Below are 20,287 nucleotides of genomic sequence, written 5' to 3' on the forward strand. Positions count from 1 at the left end.
ATAACTGCTTCTTAAGCGGTCTCTGCATTAAAAATACACATGTTTCAGAGACTAAGAGAACAACACGCAAAGAGACTCCTACTGTAGAAAGCTACTTTGCAGAAAATTTAAACCACGATGTGCTTAAAATGCCAGGATCTCAAAAGTTAAAACAGTGGTTCTCCACTCTTTCTGTCATTTCATGAGCGTTTAGGTCAAAAAGATGTCCTTGTTCTTTTTTTTTTTTTTTTTTTTTTTTTTTTGAGACGGAGTCTCGCCTTGTCACCCAGGCTGGAGTGCAGTAGCGTGATCTCAGCTCACTGTGAGCTCCGCCTCCCGGGTTCACATCATTCTCCTGCCTCAGCCTCCTGAGTAGCTGAGACTACAGGCACCCGCCACCACGCCTGGCTAATTTTTTGTATTTTTAGTAGAGACGGGGTTTCACTGTGTTAGCCAGGATGGTCTCCATCTCCTGGACTCTTGATCTGCCCACCTCAGCCTCCCAAAGTGCTGGGATTACAGGCGCGAGCCACCGCGCCCGGCCGATAACCTTGTTCTTTTACTGAAAGTTATTGACGACAAATCTTCTAGAGTCTGAGTGTGAATGAAAGTCAAATGCCAAGTCTACAGTGCTTTCCCAATATAAAAATTGTTTTTATATTGGCTTGTTTTTGTAAAGGACTTCTTTTTGTAAAAGACTTCTCTTTGTAAAATATAATATCTTTGAAATATGTACTATGAATAATGTTTATCTAATCACTAAAAATAATCCTTAAATAAAATCAATTATAATACTGACTTCTGCATTTTTCAATGTGGTTGTATCTTAATCAACTGAATTCTCAAGATTTGCCAAATTTTTATTTTTAATTAGTCAGGGATCTTTCTTTTGTATTTATTTCTTCTCTAACTTAATCTTTTTACATGGAATAACTCTGATAGAATTACAATGTTAATATTTGTCTACTTTATATTTCGCTCTCTAGAATATATTAAATGCTTGGTCTTTTGCCGTAAGATAGAAAAAGTTGGTTTAAAATGAGATCCACAAGAGATCTTACCTTCTGATTTGTTGTTCTTCCTCTTCAGCCATTTCTCTATTGTCTCTGCACTAACACTTTCAGATACAAATTCATCTAATACCTGGGGGTGAAGAGAAAGATATGCCTTCACTTTTTCATCTGTCAAACCTGGAAAAGAATTGAAAAGAATAAAATTCACCTATACAACATCCTCATATCAACGAAAGGTATAGTATCACAACACTTTATGCTAAGACCCAGCAACCTCTCATCTAATGGAGAGAGGGCTGGAAAGAGCGGGAAGGGGAAGTTATTGCTTAATGGGTACAGAGTTTCTACTGGGAGTGACAGCAAAGTTTTGGAACTAGACAGGTGAATACTGCCCAACATTGGGAATATACGTAATGCCACTAAATTGTATGCTTAAAACAGCATTTAAAATGGTTAAAACACCATTTTTCATATATACATGTATATGCGTGTGTGTGTGTGTGTGTGTGTGTGTGTGTGTACGACCACAATAAAAAAGAATGTAGTTAGTTTAGCAATTTTAAACTACAGATATTACATCATGTTACATAGCTGTTTCTAGCAATAAATTTTCAGAGTTACATATGAACCAATGCCAAGATCCAATGCTGTACATTAAGGCTTACGGAGTACTTATTTTTTCGGTATATAGTTACCATAGATTTAGTGGTCAAAGCAAGTGAAACTCTAGCAAGAGTAGTAAACAGGAAAATGTAGCACTGAAACATTATAGGTGTTAAAAATTGTTTAATAAATAAATGAATAAATTATTATCTTTTATTGCCTTACAACAAAAATCCTTCCTTTTTCTCAAAGTCATTAAACCCAGTGGTATAACTAATGTTCAGTTCAGAATAATCTTGACATTTATTCATTAATATTATGTGTATGTAGTCAGTTTCACTGAAATACTTTTCATAGTCTAATGATAAGTACTGAATATACATAAGATTTGCAAACAAAGTATTTTCACATGTTTTCATATCCCACATATAAAGTATATGTTTTCAATTTCGTGCTTTGTGTTGGTATGCCATTTCATTAAACAACCCCAAACACAAACAGGCTTTGAATAATTATCCTTCAGTGACAGGAATTATTTTTACTACTGTATCTTTTCTGTGAATTATTTGAATAAATTACCCTTTTTAGGGATGGTTAGGTTAAAAAAAAAAAAAAGCAATGAAAAACTGCACTCTGAGAAAAAAAAGAAGGAAAGGAAGCATATCTTTATGACTCCAGAGAGTAGGCTGTATGTTTTCCCAAACAGACAAAGCAGAGAATTCATATGTGTTAATTAATTCTGCTGGGAACTAAAGTCACAACTGTTGGGATTCTACAACGGTATAACTGAAAAGGAAAATGACTTCTTTCAATGAAATTGGTAGTTAAATAGTCAATTTAAACACACACACACACACACACACACACACACACACACACACACACACACACAGAGTTGTATAAGACAAATGAAAATAAAACCTCTGGCTATATTCACCCTGCAAAAGAGCCCCAGTGGTGTAAAATTCAGTGTGAAAAATTCTATAAAATGCTAAAGATAATTGACTCAATAAAGTAAGTAAGTGCTCTCCTGGCACAGCAAATTATAGTCCCTAAAAACAAAAGGTGCAGGATACTACAGTAAGCTGATAGCATACTTGACCTTTGAGAAGATAGATAATGCAAATTTCATGCTCTCTTTAGGTCCTCCATATTCAATATCGATTCCGTCTTAAAATTTCTTTCTGCCACGCCCATGACACAAGGCTAGAGAATTCTTATCCTAACTTTCTAATTGCTCTTGAATTCTGCTTTCTCTTCAACAATCCACAATGATGACACCAAAATCTAAATCAGGAATCTTAACATATTTTTAATCTCCAGTCTAGCTATTTTCCCATCACCTCAAGCTCCATCTTAAGTCAAAACTACATGCGTTATCTCCTTCTCACTTCTTCCCAAAGAGATTTTAACTCTTGGTTTTCCTTTTTGTGTTACTATTACTCTACATTTTCCCAGAAACTGAGGCTGAAAAATATAGTAATAACTGACTCATTCCTCCTTGTCATCTCATTTCATCTTTAGTGCATTACCATACAAGTCATATTTGCCAAATTACATGAGATAAAAGATATGCATCCAAAATAAACAAAAAAACACTCTTTAAACTCAACAATAAGAAAACAATCAACCCAACTGAAAAATGGGCCAAAGGCCACTTCAGTAAAGAAGATATAGATACGGCAATAAACATTTTAAAAGATGCTCATTTGTTAATCGTGAACTGAAGTTAAAACAAAAATGAGATTCTATTACACACCTATTAGAATGGCTAAAATTGAAAAAAAACTGACAGTACCAATTGTTGGCATGGATGCAAAGCAACAAAAATTATCATTTAATCCTGATAAGGACGCAAAATGCTACAGTGACTTTGAAAGACTGTTTGGCAGTTTCTTACAAAGCTAAATAGAGTCTTTCTGTATGACCAAAAATCACACTTGTAAGCATTTACCCAATGGATATGAAGACTTATGTCCACATAAAAACCTGCATGTGAGTGTTTTTGGCAGCTTTACTCATAATCACCCAAATCTGGAAGCAATCAAGATGTCCTTCAATACACAAAATGGATAAACAAACTGTGATACATCCATACGACTAAATATTTCACACTAAAAAGAAACGGGCTAACAAGCCATGAAGTAACACGGATGAGTCTTAAATGCATATTGCTGTGAGAAGAAAAGCCAGTCTAAAAAGGACATATTATACAATTCCAACTATACAACACTGGAGAAAAGGCATAAGCTGTAGAGGTAGTAAAAAGATCAGTGACTACCAGGAGTTCAAGGGGAAAGGGCAAATTATGAATAGGTAAAGTACAGGGGATCTTTTAGGATGATGAAACTATTCTGTAAGACACTATAATGATGAATACATGACACTATGCATTTGCCAAAAATCTGTAGAACTTTATAGCACAAAGAATAAACTATCATGTATGTAAATTTTTAAAAACTCAATTACAAGGTCAGGGGGTCTCAGGATGGAAAGCATAATGCAACAAAAGAATCTAAATGTATTACACATGTAATATAAAACATATAAAACAACCTCCCTGAAGTGGGTGGCAGAGGATAAGGTGCTAACCTATGTAACTTTGAAAATAAGTGGGGTCTGTGAGACTAAACGCAGAATAAACTGTACATAAGCACCATACGCTAGTTGATAAAGTTGTTGTCCCAAGAGGGTACAGTTTGACACTGGTCAATTAAACAAATGAGTGGTAGATGGTGGGGACAAGATTTCTCAATGGTAGAGTGAGATGTTACAGATAAACAAAAGGAAGAGTTCAGAATGATCCATGTGGTAATGAATTAAAGTTGGAGATATCAGTGAACTCATGTATGACAATACAAATAAAAATGGTTACATATAGGAATATTGGTAGATACGTATATCTCATAAATACACACAAGTCTCACTTTGCTATGTTAACTGAGAGGGCCTAGAAGCAACAATATCCCGGTATAATTGCATACATATAGCACCTAGAGCTTGGTTGCTAGTATCAGTCTACAACAAAAGGAACCAAGACTCCATGAAGAAACAGCTAAATTTAGGATAAGAACAGAAAATACATAAGCTTGGAGTAGCTAATGATTTAAAATTTGCTACCAGTAAATCGCACAGACAGACAAATATAGACAACTATTCCAAAGTTATTGTGTATATTTGAACGAGTGTATTTTAAAATATATCATTCCTGCTAATAAACTACATCCTTTCATCTACATAACATTTTGCCAGAGTGGAAACAGATAAAACTAATTAAACTGACTTTCATCTTCATTTCATTTTTCAACATCTGGCAGGAGTACTCATGAGCAGGGGCTGGTTAAAAGTAATAAATGATAGAAGAGAAGCACACGGTTATTGATAGACTGAATGATCAGGGTAACTAACTTAGGAAGAGCTGATGAATTTCATTAATTTTCGCAGTGCAATTTGCAAGTGCCCATGGAAAATGTCATGAAGGATTACAATCTAAACAAAACCAAACTGAAAAGCAGAGTGGTACATGTAGTGGTTAGATTTAACACTGACCTGAAGATACATAACAAAAGGCATAATAAAGACCGATGAATATTTTAGTAAAGATAATTGCTTCTATGGCTAACAATTCAGCCAGCGACCTGAGGGGTAGATAAGAATTAACTTTATTTTCTTGCTGAGTAACTCTTTTAAAGAAATAGATAAACACCACATCAATATCTCTACTTCAACATTTTGACATTGAGCCATACAGCAGTGATGAAAAGGATTGGCACCTTTGAGTTTCCACGTATAATAATGCAAAATATCAGTAAAAATAAATAACATCAACAATGATACATTTTTCTATCTTTGTTTTTAAATACAGTAGCATTGAGGCTACTTTTCTTCTGTCTTCACAGAAATCTCACAAGCTTCTCCTAAGTAACACATTATTATGCTACCCTTTTGGTTTTTGCTTTCTGCAAGCCACAAATTCAACTTCCTTTTTCAGATGAAGATTTTGCCTATTCACGCATATGTATAAATATACATTTAAAACTTTTATCAAATAACACACAAAAAAATGGCCCTATGTACTCAACAGCCAGCTTCAACAATCATAATTCATAGCCAATATTTTCCATCCCTACCACCTACTCTCCTCTTATATAATTTCAAAGCAAATCCAAGAAATTATTTTAATATATTAATACATTTCAATATCTATCTCCAAAAGATAAAACTATTCTAACCATAAATACTACTATCACACCTAAAGAGAAATTATTATTTTTAATTACATCAAAAATATCCAGGCTTTAAATCTTTTTTTTTTTTTTTTTTTTTTTCAGCTTGTTGGTCTGAACTAGGACACAAGTAAATTCAACATGTTGCAGTAGTTCAGAATTTCATTTTTTAAATTATATTTAGGTCTCTTTGGTCCGATAATATTCCCCTCCATCTCTTACTTTCCCCCATTATAACTTATTTCTGAATAAAATAGGTTTTTAGTCCTATGGTTTACTTCAATCTGGATTTTTCTGACTTTATCCCTGTGGGGTTTAGCATGTTCCTCTGCTCTGCATTTCTTGAAAACTGACATTAGACCTCAAGGCCTGAAGAGATGTAGGTTCCATCTGGGGTACAATTTGGTCAGTGTTACTGCACACTTTTGTCAAAAGTTTTTTGTGATGTCAGCAGCATTAGTGGCTCTTGAGAGACTAATTCAGTAGCGCTTGACAATGGTGATTTTCCTCACTCTATCATGCTGAAATAATATGAATAATTCATTTATTAGCTGAAATAATATGAAGAGAAACTTAGCTTCATCTACTATGTGGTTGTCCAGTGGGACAGTTCTTCTAGATCAAACAAGACAAATGCTTAATTTGTTCCCCTTTGTTCACCAGTTTTGAAAATAATGAGTGGATGCAGTAACATTCTCCCATGGGTAAACAACTAAAAAATAACAGTATTACTATGAAACCATATATTTGAATAAATTTGATCTGTTTCTTGCATTGTAACTATTATCCTTAACTGGTACTCAAATTGTCCCATCTTGCAGCCAGGTGGAGGAGCCTCTTCAAGCAGGTTCAGTCATTCTGACAAGAACCTAGTAGATCTCAACAGCTTCCATCCTCTGCCAGTATGAGATATCTTAGGTTCCCCTCTTGTCCATTTTCTGCCCCAGATATAGATTCATACTTTTTTTCTCAGGATCTCTAGTTCCTTTCAGTAAACAGAAGTATTTCAATTTCAGGAAAATGGAACTAGATTATATAATCATTCATTGTTCTATCATACAACAAACATATAAGGTGGGTTTCTTTATCCTTTAAGATATATAACCACGACAAATAAACAAGTTATTACGGTTTTTTCTGTTTTTGTTTTTGTTTGAGACAGAGTCTCTCTGTGTCACCCAGGCTGGAGTGCAGTGGCGTGATCTCGGCTCACTGCAAGCTCCGCCTCCTGGGTTTAAGGGAGTCTCCTGCCTCATCCTCCCAAGTAGCTGGGACTACAGGCACCCGCCACCACGCCCCGCCAATTTTTTGTATTTTTAGTAGAGACGGGGTTTCACCGTCTTAGCCAGGATGGTCTCGACCTCCTGACCTCATGATCCACCCACCTTGGCCTCCCAAAGTGCTGGGATTACAGACGTGAGCCACCACGCCCAGCTGCATTATGATGTTTTAAAGTCACTTGAAATATTCAACTCTCTGTGGCTATGTCACCAACTGAATGCAAATCAGGTTCATTTCTGATATATCTTTAAATGTGTCTTTATGACAATATATTATCCTAATAAGCTAAAGCCTTTATTATTTCTGAAGTCTTATCACCTTAATATCTATAAAAATTATTTATTTTAAAAGTCAGTTTCAAATCAGAGGTTAAAGAATTATTGTTTTACCCATTCTAAGAAATGTTAAATTAGTAATCATAGGTACTAAAGGATCTATTGTAAGAATTAGGAAAAAGCATTTTTCAGTATTAAGTCTACCATTTTAATTGTGGAGGAAGATCCCAATTTTGTGTCTGTATTAAATTTAAAAACCAGTCAAAAGCATACGGCAAGTATCCAGTATACCATTCCTCCTCTCCCATTATGCCTGTCCCCCATGACACCTGAGTGCTGGTTCCTACAATTCCATATCACAGTGCTTTTACACGCCCTAAAACAGGTCCTCCTGACCTTAAAAGAATTATTTTCTGCCACATTAGCTATCTTATTTCAAGCCCTCTGTCCCTCCTCAATCACAGAAAAGGGAAAATATATTAAATTTCCATTATCTCACAGTAACTAAACTCAGCTAGGTTAGGAAAAACCTTTAAAAATTTCTAAGGTATACGTAACCAATCATCTTTTATTTATTGTAATAATTATCTCAATTTTGTAATTTCTTCTGTGTTTAGTCCAGATACAAACAATAAGTAAAATCATTTTCAGCTTCTTACAGTGTCAGTCCAACTGTAAGATAAATTTGGGGGAGAATAACACCATTTCATGCTATTAATTACTGAAGTGCAACAGTCCAGTTATCAAAGAACAGCTTGAACTGTGAGGGGCTGAAATGCACATCATATGAGGACTGGGTGAATGAGTACAAACGTTTAGTTTGAAGAACACAAGATTCCTGATGGGCACTGCTGTTTAATGTGAATGTTCTTAAGTAAAACAGGTTAAGATATTTTTGGTTTATTCATATCTTGTTTTTTTTTTTCCATCCATAAACCCAGGGGGCAAAACTAGAATTAATAATTGAGGAAGTCAGATAACAATTCAACTTCAGGCAGAATGTATAGGAAACAAGGCTTCTGTAACTGGAATGAGCTACATAAGCGGACAGTGCATCCTCCCACAATTGAAATGTTCAATGAAAGGAAAATCCAGTAACTTTACAGACCTTTCACAGCGTGAGATGGTTTCATATTTTCCAAGCACCAAGAGATAAGTATATATACACATTTACGTTAAAAAATCTTATTAGTTTCAAAAGACAATTCCAAAACATATATCAGAAGTAGTAAATTTTCTTTATATTTCTGTGTAAATTATTGTAGCAACTTAATAACAAAATCTGTCAAGTTAAAAGAAAACTTATCACGTGTCATACTAAGCACTGTTATACCACCACACTGCTCAACAGCAATGTTCTTGTTAACTTGTGTGTGTGTTCTCCCAAACTGCATACAATTGTTCTAGGCTGTACGCATATGCATCTATGTAAAACCTTCCTTTATTTGTCCAAAAGCAAATGAAGGTCAGCAGATGTATAACTTTAAAATCAGGTAAGTTTGCTTTCAGAATCCTAAAATTCAACTTTATACACCTCCTTCTCTGTATTTACCTCTCACGCATTTATACTACAACTGTTTCACCTCCTTCCCCACCAAAAAGATACAACAGCTAATAGCATTCGTTAATAACAGCTGGCCTACTTTGAATGCTCTCTGCATATAAGATATTAGGTTATACACGTTACACATACTAGCCCAGGTAAGCCTCAGAGAACTAAGTATGTGGCACACAGAAAATGTTCAAAATATTTACTTAAGAAATGAATTATAATCCCAAAAATATATAACAGGAAAATGAGGCAAAGGGAAGTTAAATAATTGTAGCAGTTTTCTATTGGCCACAGAAGCAATAATTAGGGTTGGAATGAAGATACAAGCCCAGGATGTCAGCTCTTAAGCCCAAACTGCCTTGAGTTTCTTTACACTTCCTCCTGTCTGAGGTTATTACACTTTAACAGGAGTGTTACTGGTCAGGGCTAGCTCCAATTTAGAAGTACAATTTACACGTTTTTACCTCAAATTATAAATTGAAAAATCTGACTGCTAATCTCAGGCTTTGATAAAGAGGTGGAAAGAAATCTTTGCAGCAGAAGCCCCCTGGAGACACAAGACTAATCTGAAAACAAATCTAATTGGAGGATGGAAAGGGAGCAGTCAGCAGCAATGATGCCACTTAGCCCCATGCTTCCCCCATTTCATTCCTCCAGCGTGCCAAGCCCTTCCTCTCCTCTCCTCTCCTCTCCTCATCCACGGTCTTCGCTGCTATCTGCCCTCGATCCCCTCCCTCTCTTACGGCTCAGTGAGACATTTAGCCAATTTAAAGGCAGTTTCACCGGAGCTACCTTCGCTAGCCACACACTCTCCACTCACTGCACTATACTCTCATTGTACCCTCCTCCTCCTACACTTCAAGACATTCATCACAAGCTGAAATTTCTTACTTATTAGTAGGAATTTATTAGACTTCAGCCTCTTGAGCTAGACTATAAACTCCATGATCTGTCTCATTCTCTACATAGCACAGTGCCTGGCTCTGGGCAGAAAAGGGGTTAACACAGCAGACCTGACAGTGCTCTCCTACTTAGAAAGGCTGCTTGCAAGGTCAGCCCTTGGCTAGCATCAAGGACTTTGGCTCTGGGGGTGTTCCCAGTCAACAGTTAACTAAAGACCAGGTCACTGTGCCTAGACTGTTTGTGCATTTGTGCAAACAATATGGGTTCATGCTGAACACCTGCGTTCCTTCTGGGAGTCTGAAAGTTTAGAACATTCCAGGCAGAGGGTGTGTACCTGACCAACCTCCAATAAGAAAACTGGGAATTGAGTCTCTAACATGCTTCCCTGGTAGGTAACACTAGACAAACACTGTCAGACGTCAATGCTGGAGGAATGAAGGTATCCTCGGAAGCCTGTGCCAAGTCTCTCCTGGATTTCACCCAGTGCACCTCTTCCCTTTGTGGATTGTGCTTTGTATCCTTCAGCTCTCATCAAGCACAGCCTTGAGTACAACTACATGCCCAGTCCTGTGAGTACTTCCAGCAAATCACCAAACTGGGGAGTAATTCTGAGGATCCTAAACACAGGGACTATCATCAATTGAATTAATTAATTAGTAATCCTTTGTCTTTTATGATTTCGCAGAAGACTAAGAAGGGAGTGGTATAGGTTTTTTTTGCTGAAAACTGTCCAGTTTACAAGATCACAGACAGACCCACCAGGAATCCCAAATTCTACAGCAAGTACCCGAGCAAAAGACCACTCCTCTCATAGCCTGCTGTACCTACTTAAATTCCCATTCCTGCCCGAACCTAGATGAGATTCTTTTCTTTCTCTTACTTCTATCTTCACTTTCCTTTTTTCATCTAAAGAGTTTAAATATGTAATATGTCACCCTTTACATAAAACTTCATGAACATAACAATTTATATAGCAGTTCTTTCTAACCACTTACTGATTAAGGGATAGATAGGCTCTAAATTTCTTTTTTTTTTTTTTTTTTTTGAGGGGGGGTCTTTTTTTTAAAGGCAAAGTCATTTATATGGAAATGAATGGAGGTTACCCAGGTGACAGATGTAAACAGTTTTCACTATCATTAAAATAATTTGTAAGTTTTGATAGAAACAAAGAGATGTTTCTTTAGATTTTGGTTAACTCGATCGACTAGTACTGATACCATTTTTAACCAAGAAGGAAAAACAGGAAGCAAACTAAAAACAAATGCCTTATAATAACTATCCTTGTCCCCAAATATATCACCTAAAATAATTTCTTTCCATCCAAGTACATTCCACTGAAAGAGAATTGGCCTATGACCTAGAAAGCAGTCATTTAATGAGCCTTGGTTTAATATACTGCCAGTATTCTGACCTACATAATTGATTACTTATTTCACGTGAATTAACAGCCTAAGGGGTGCCTTAGCTGCAGAGAAGGTATTGTTTCCCACATTCATAATTTGCATTTATCAGAAGATAAATTCCATACTGCTGTATTTCTAAACTAAAGTGAAATTAATTACTTGCTTTCTCTCCTAAGAACATAAATGAAAGTTTCTTTTAACTGAGAAAGTCAACTACAAACTTGAGCTGTTCAAAGTAATAACATAAAGATGAAAAACATTTTTTGACAGAACTATTTAGAGGAAGCTTAAACCCACCAAAATGCACCCTTTCTGTGACTCAGAAAACCAATCTCCACAGTGAAGTCTCAGATGGAGACAAGACACGCAGGCGCAGGTTATGTTATATAAAGGATTCAGTGCTCCCATCCCTTTAGCATAAATATAGTTCCAGATCTACAGTAACTCGGTGGGGAACTGGGGGTTCTGAGGCACCAGATGCTCAAATATAGGCTATTTTCCTTAAGAAAGTCACTTAAATGTCTTGAGCAATACCTCATAAGCACAGGCAACCAAAGTAAACATGGACAAATGGAATCACATCAAGTTAAAGAGCTTCTGCCCGGTCAAGGATACAATCAACAAAGTGAAGCGACAACCCATGGAATGGGAGAAAATATTTGCAAACTATCACTCTGACAAGGGATGAATAACCAGAATACATAAAGAGCTCAAACAACTCTACAGGAAAAAAATCTAATAATCCAATCAAACAACGGCCAAAAGATTTAAATAGACGTTTCTCAAAAGAAGACATACCAGTGGCAAACAGGAATATGAAAAGATGCTCAAAATTACTGATCATCAGAGAAACGCAAATCAAAGCTACAATGAGATATCATCTCACCCCAGTTAAAATTGACATATATTCAAAAGACAAGCAATAGCAAATGCCGGCGAGGATATGGAGAAAAGGAAAACTTTGTACACTGTGGTGTGAATATAAATTAGTACAACCCCTATGGAGAACAGTTTAGAGGGCCCTCAAAAAACTAAAAATTGAGCTACCATATGATCCAGCAATCCCACTGCTGGGTATATACCCAAAAGAAAGGAAATCAGTGTATCGATGAGATATCTGAACTCCTCTGTTTGTTGCAGCATTGTTTACAATAATAGCTAAGATTTGGAAGCAACCTAAGTATCCACCAACAGATGAATGGATAAAGACAACGTGGTATATATACACAATAGAGTACTATTCAGCCATAAAAAGGAAGGGGATCCTGTCTTTTGCAACAACATGGATGGGACGGGAGATCATTTTGTTAAGTAAAATAAGCCAGGCACAGAAAGACAAACATCACATGTTCTCATTTATTTGTGGGATCTAAAAATTAAAATAATTGAACTCATGGACATAGTGAGTAAAAGGATGATTACCAGAGAGGCTAGGAAGGGCAGTAGGGTGCTAGGAAGAGGTAGGAATTGTTAATGGGCACCAAAAAAATGAACAAGTGAATAAGACCTACTGTTTGATACCATGTTAGGGTGACTATAGTCAATAACCTACCTGTACATTTTAAAATAAAGAATGTAATTGGAGTGTTTATAACTCAAAAGATAAAAGCTTGTGGGGATGGATACCCCATTTTCCGTGATGTGCTTCTTTCACATTGCATGCCTGTATCAAAATATCTCATGTACCCCATATATATACACCTAGTATGTACCCACAACATTTTAAAAAAATAATTTTAAAAAAAGAAAGTCACTTAACCCTGTAAGCCTCACTGTCCCCATAAACAAAAGATGGGCCCCAAAACGGTACCTACTCCATAGGGTTATAACCCATGCAAACATCTGAGCACATACTAAGTGACTGGTGACAGTTAATTCAGTAACATCTATCTTCATCAAAACAGTAGCGCCATTATATTAAGAAATATTATGAAATTAAGATTGTAAAAGAAATGCCTTCCGTTAGAAAAGACCATGCTACTGTTTTAGATACAGTGATAATAAAAACTCTATTTACCTATATTTAAGAATATTTCATCTAGGTGTGTCTCAGAATAATTAATGGTTTAGATACATCCATGATGCTTATATTGAGAAATATCAAATCCAGAAATTGTCTAGCTAGCCATCATATTAACTGGAATGTGTACCCAAACACTAACCTCAAAGATACCAAGACAGTCTAATGTGAGAGCTTCCAGGCAGAACCTACAGAGATGGGTGCCCAAGGCTGGATCCAGCCAATCTGCTACAAGGAACAAGCCAGAGGAACGTGAAGTCAAAGACAAGTACAGCTGACACTTGAACAACAGAGGTTTGAATTGCACTGGTCCTATGTGCCAATTTTTTCAATAATTATACTGGAAAAAATTTTGGAGATTTTCAACAATTTGAAAAAAACTTGCAGACGAACTGCATAGCCTAGAAATACTGAAAATTTTTAAGAAAAAAACAGGTATGTCATAAATACATAAAATATATGTAGAAACTATAAGTGTTAATAAACTGATGTTATTGATAAGGCTTTTCTGTCAACATTCAGCTATTTGTACTTAAGTTTTTAGGGAGGGAAAAGTTATATGCAGGACTGAGCTGGGGGGTCAGTACCTCTAATCCCTGCATTGTTCAAGGGGCAACTGCATAAAACAACACTCCACAAAGTGCTGGCGGTTAAGACCAGCTTAAGGCAAATATTCAAACTTGAGAGCTGAGCTTACACGAAACAGTCAATGAATCAAAACAGGGGTAAAAACAGGAAAAGAATAAGGGGCTAAGGGTTTGGTGAAAGTAATACAAGGAAGTCCAAGGCTTCTGCCTTGAAGACAGCTGTGATGGACACAGTTCCCTTCTTTGTATTGTGACATAGTTCAAATGGTTCTTGAGATGTGCTAGCTAATTTGGATTAAAGGGAACAATAGTCACTAACTTTGAAGGTAACAGATATGTTATTACATTATATGATAACATTAACCAAATCACTAAGACCCAACTCTGTCACCTGAAAGTGAAAGTGAATTCTCAAGTGCTGGACAATAGCCATGAAATACAAGTAAGCCTAATGCTAAGTAAATACATTCTGCACCTCAGCCACAATGCACACAATGAGCCTGTGGACAAGCATATCAGCTACGAAAGGGCAAGTACAGCCTTGCCTGGGAGTCTAGAATCACTTTCCACATTTAAAATAAGAATTTAAAATCTATGACTGTCTACTGAGGTTTTCAGTAAAGCCTTGATAAATCTTAAATAAATAAAAAAAAAATTCTGAGCCGGGTGCAGTGGCTCATGTCTGTAATCTCAGCACTTTGGGAGGCTAAGGCGGGTGGATCACCTGAGGTCAAGAGTTCGACACCAGCCTGGCCAAAATGGTAAACTCTGTCTCTACTAAAAACACAACAATTAGCTGGGCATGGTGGCATGCACCTGTCATTCCAGCTACTCGGGAGGCTGAGGCAGAAGAATCGCTTGAACCCAGGAGATGGAGGTTGCAGTGAGTCGAGATCGTGCCACTGCACTCCAGCCTGGGTGACAGAGCAAAACTCCATGTCGAAAAAAAAAAATTCTGAAAAATACTCCCATAGAAATAAACCTTATAGTATCCACCGTTTTAAGAGAGATTAAAATACGTTAAAGAAGAAAGATAAGAAAATAGGTTTCTGGTAGTATAATTTAATCTGGTGGGAAAAGAAACAAAAAATAGAGAAAAGAGAGACCAAAGAAAGAGACTTATATACCGATTCATAATTAATAACCTTCATGATCAGAGTTTCAACTGGGATTTAAAGAAAGCAAGAAGAATAACAACCATAATTTCTTATGCCCATTTAGTAAAATATTGTTTAAAATGAACATTATCATTTATTTAAAGACTTTAAAAATTATACCCTAAAAGTGAATGACACGTTAGGCATTCTATAAACTATTCCTTTCCACTTATCAAAATACGTTTTTTAAAAATCATGATATTCATATACAGACTTGAAACAAAGAAAAATCACAGAATATATAGGTTTTCTATATAAATAAGCTGTCATATTTTTTCTTTCTTTGCTAGCAAATATACCTTCTCAAAAATGTTTGATTATCAATCCACACAAGAATCTTTTTTAGACTTCCTCTATAAAAGGATATTACTATTTATATTTCCCCAATGCAATGTAATTCATTTAAAAATACTGTGAAGTCTGACTATGAGTCAGGCATTGTATTTTGTTTTAGGATGAATAAGGGAACTCAAAACATGAAGACAAATAAAGATGAACAGTTAGATGGATAACCATGCTGCAAGGTCGATAAGGGTACAATGAACAGAAACATGAAGTATAGCTGACATAATTAATTCTAAGTGTTGAGATTCTCTTTACTCAGTACGTGTTTACTGAGTGCCTACTATGAATCAGACATATCTTGATATGCAATATATAACAAACAATATGCCTAACCTATGGAGCGTGGCAATTCCTCAAGGATCTAGAACTAGAAATACCATTTGACCCAGCCATTCCATTACTGGGTATATACCCAAAGGATTATAAATCATGCTGCTATAAAGACACGTGTACATGTATGTTTACTGCGGCACTATTCACAATAGCAAAGACTTGGAACCAACCCAAATGTCCATCAATGACAGACTGGATAAAGAAAATGTGGCACATATACACCATGGAATACTATGCAGCCATAAAAGAAGATGAGTTCACGTACTTTGTAGGGACATGGATGAAGCTGGAAACCATCATTCTCAGCAAACTATCACAAGGACAAAAAACCAAACACCATATGTTCTCACTCATAGGTGGGAATTGAACAATGAAAACACTTGGACACAGGAAGGGGAACATCACACACCAGGGCCTGTCGTGGGGTGGGGGGAGTGGGGAGGGATAGCATGATATTCATATACAGACTTGAAACAAAGAAAAATCACAGAATACATAGGTTTTCTATATAAATAAGCTGTCATATTTTTTCTTTCTTTGCTAGCAAATATACCTTCTTAAAAATGTTTGATTATCAATTCACCCAAGAATTTTTTTAGACTTCCTCTATAAAAGGATATCACTATTTATATTTCCCCAATGCAATGTAATTCATTTAAAAATACTGTGAAGTCTGACTATGAGTTAGGCATTATATTTTGTTTTAGGATGAATAAGGGAACTCAAAAAACGAAGACAAATAAAGATGAATAGTTAGATGGATAACCATGCTGCAAGGTCGATAAGGATACAATTAACAGGTATATATACCTAATATAAATGATGAGTTAATGGGTGCAGCACACCAACATGGCACACGTATACATATGTAGCAAACCTGCACGTTGTGCACATGTACCCTAAAACTTAAAGTACAATAAAAAAAAAAAATAACGGAAGCACTATAACAGCTATTCAAGTAAAAAAAATAAAATAAAATTCTCTTTAATACCGGCTAAGCCTAGCCAACAGAAACTGGTGACAAATTATAGATAATGAAGCAGCGGGATACGTCAAAGGTAACTCCAAAGTTTCTAGCTTAGGTAATTGACCAGGCAGTGATGCTAGAACATGATTAAAAACATAGAAGGTCGTGAAGGATTCATGGAAAAGAAAATTGTTTTGGTTTGGGATCTGCTTAAATGTAGTTGCCCATAGGACGGCTATATGGTTATTTCTAATAAGAAGTAGGAAATAAAAATGTGCAGCTGAAAAGAAGAAAATAGGGGCTAAGAGGGATATACGTGGAAGTCATCCATTTTGATAACAGCTGAAGATTTACAAATGGATTAGATTTCCCAGGAATATTGAATCGTATCCTATGTGGCAAAGAAAAAGTGAATTCTCATCTTTGTCCTATATTATTGGTTTAAATGATAAAAGAAAATTACATACTGTCTCATTAGAAATATTTTTAATTCATTCTGGAACAATTTGAAACATGTATGAGAATTTTTTTTCAACAAGATTATACAGTAAGCCCATTAATAAATCCCTTCTTTATTCAAATCATCAAGATTCAAAACCACCAATATAGTATCTTACAGGATAACCTCTTGTGGTAGGCAGAATTTGAAGACAGTCCCTGGTATGGTTTGGTCTGTGTCCCCACCCACATCTCATCTTGAATTGTAGCTCCCATTATTCCCATGTGTTGTGGGAGGGACCTGGTGGGAGATAACTGAATCGTGGGGCCAGTTTCCCTAGTACTGTTCTCGTAGTAGTGACTATGTCTTACAAGATTGTGATGGTTTTATAAGGGATTTCTGCTTTCGCCTCTCTTTCATTCTCTCTTGCCGCAGCCATGTAAAAAGTGCCTTTCACCTTCTGCTACGATTGTGAGGCCTCCCCAGACATGTGAAACTGTGAGTCCATTAAGCCTCTTTTTCTTCCCAGTCTCAGGTATGTCTTTATCAGCAGTGTGAAAATGAACTAATACAGTCCCCAAGACTTTTCCCTGATATCCACACTCTGCACGATCTCCAGCACTGTGAGGATGTATTTTACTTCTACAATAGGACACGTTATGCTACAGGTTGGTCCTAAAATAGGAAGATTATCCAACTGGGCCTGACCTAACCAAATGAGTCCTTTAAAAGCAGATACTTTTCTCCTGTTGGTGGCAGAAGTTCACGATTCAACGCACAAGAAAGATTTGAAGACTCATTGCTGGCTTGAAGATGGAGAGCCATACGCTAAGACATGTAGCCAACACCAAGGAGCTAAAGAGACCTCAAGCTGACAGTCAGTAAGAAAATGGGACCTTCAGTCCTACAACTGCAAGAAGCTAAATTCTGCCAATGACAAGAATCACTTTGGGAGTGGAGCTTTCCCCAGAGCCTCCAGAAGAGAACTAAGTAAGGCCAACACCTTTATTTCAGTCTTGCGATATTCTGAGCAAATAAAATAGTTACACAGGGTCTACAGAACTGTGAGCCAATAAATGGGTGTTGGTTTAAGTCACTAAATTTGTGGTAATTTGTTATGAGACAACAGAAAACTAATAAACCTTTACAAATTGAATTACTTTTATTATTAATCCAGTTAAGTAAAAAGAAACATATTTTCCAAACTATGTCACCCTTAACCAGTTGAGCAAAAACTGTAACTGCTGACAGCTGTCAAGTTGTAAACAATATTTTGTTTAGTGTAAGCACAAGCCCAGGGGAGAACATCTATGCTTTTGTAAATCTCATGTTGAATTGAGGCCCCAAGTGTTAGAGGTGGGGCCTGGTGAGAGGTGACTGGATTATGGGGGTGGTGTCTAATGGTTTAGCATCATCCCCCTAGCACTGTCTCATGATAGAGTCCTCATGAGATCTGGTTGTTTAAAAGTGTGTAGCACGGGCTGGGCACGGTGGCTCACACCTGTAATCCCAGCACTTTGCGGGGCTGAGGCAGGTGGATCACGAGGTCAGGAGATCGAGACCATCCTGGCTAACACGGTGAAACCCTGTCTCTACTAAAAATACAAAAAATTAGCCAGGCATGGTGGCATGCACCAGTAGTCCCAGCTACTCAGGAGGCTGAGGCAGAAGAATCGCTTGAACCCAGGAGGCAGAGGTTGCAGTTAGCCGAGATCATGACACTACACTCCAGCCTGGGTGACAAGGCGAGACTCCATCTCAAAAAAAAAAAAAGTGTGTAGCAGTACCTCCTTCGCTCTTTCTCCTGCTGCCATGTGAAGACATGTTTGCTTCCCCTTTGCCTTCCACCATGATTGTAAGTTTCCTGAAGCTGACCAGCCATGCTTCCTATGCAGCCTCCAGAATTGTAAGTCAATTAAACCTCTTTTCTTCATAAATTACCCAGTCTCAGGTAATTCTTTACAGCAGTGTGGGAACAGACTAACACAATAAGCATACAGTTCAATGCAAAACTTGATTAAAATCATGTAAGCCAAAAGAATCACAAATACACCATGAGAAAAGGGAAATAATAACAAAAACATAACATTTGTTGCTGTAAAAGGGTTGCATTACATTTTTTTCTGGCCTAACAAATTAATGTGTTTCGAGTGTTTTAAGATGTAAGTCTTAATTGTAAACTGAAATAACCAATAACCAGTTATTGGTCCTAAAATAGGAAGATTATCCAACTGGGCCTGGCCTAACCAAATGAGTCCTTTAAGAGCAGATAGTTTTCTTCTGGCACCTGTTGGTGCCAGAAGTTCATGATTCAAAGCACAAGAAAGATTTGAAGACTCATTGCTGGCTTGAAGATGAAGACATGAATACATCATATTTTTAAAAAATCTAAAGAACTACAGAGCTATCCAATTTTAGCATTATTATTTTTAATAGTTGCCAAATTGTAACCATTATTTATCAAATTCTGGTAGAGAAATAAGAGAAAGTTTTTTTAAATCATTAAATTTGAATTTCAGAAAATAAATGTTGGCCAGGTGTGGTAGCTCATGCCTATAATCCCAATAGTTAGGGAAGCCGAGGCAGGAGGATCACTTGAGCACAGGAGTTCCAGACCCATCTGTGCAACACAGCAAGAAATGAAAGCATCTTCCTTGGGAGCAGAACTAAATGACTAGACCAGCATGACCATCATTAGTTTACTAGATACACTATATCTATGTATTATTTTAATAATTAAGACAATTACAATGTTAAGATAGTTCAAAAGATATAAACCAAATTTATATTTAAAGGGTATAATTCATATTATGTATAAAATAGAATATAGCCTGTTACTAAATCTATATACCTGAAGAAAAGTAATGAATTAGACTTAAGTAGACACAAAAGGTCTCAACTTTCCAACTATTTTACCTGAAAATAAAGACACTAGTATTAGCTCTTCTCAAGATAATTTTCAGATAAATATTATTTAAACTACAACTTAAGACAAAGATGAAAAAATCTAAAGAATATCAAAAGAAAGTCCTAACCATTAAAAACAGCAAGTAACAATTCTTCAAGACATGTTTGATTATTTTCTTTGTTTAGCATCTACATTCCCTAGTCCTACCACTTTCTTCTCAACTATGCCACAATCTGAGTCACAATTCTGTTTTCCAAGTTTCCTTGACACTGCACTGCTCCACTACTGCGCTGTAC

The 20,287-nt window shown here is 36.4% G+C and overlaps 1 protein-coding gene across 3 annotated transcripts in view; it reads right to left on the reverse strand.

Moving 5' to 3' along the window:
• PDE10A (phosphodiesterase 10A) overlaps positions 1 to 20,287 on the reverse strand; it is a 335,868-nt gene that overhangs the window by 210,297 nt on the left and 105,284 nt on the right. For all 3 annotated transcript variants that reach the window (XM_024248249.3, XM_063725083.1, XM_063725084.1), the window contains one exon: positions 1,041 to 1,169. In XM_024248249.3, coding sequence (XP_024104017.3) covers positions 1,041 to 1,169 — 129 coding nt within the window. The remainder of the gene's footprint in view (positions 1 to 1,040; positions 1,170 to 20,287) is intronic.

Source organism: Pongo abelii, chromosome 5 (genome assembly GCF_028885655.2).
Source record: "Pongo abelii isolate AG06213 chromosome 5, NHGRI_mPonAbe1-v2.0_pri, whole genome shotgun sequence".
Lineage (NCBI taxonomy): Eukaryota > Metazoa > Chordata > Mammalia > Primates > Hominidae > Pongo > Pongo abelii.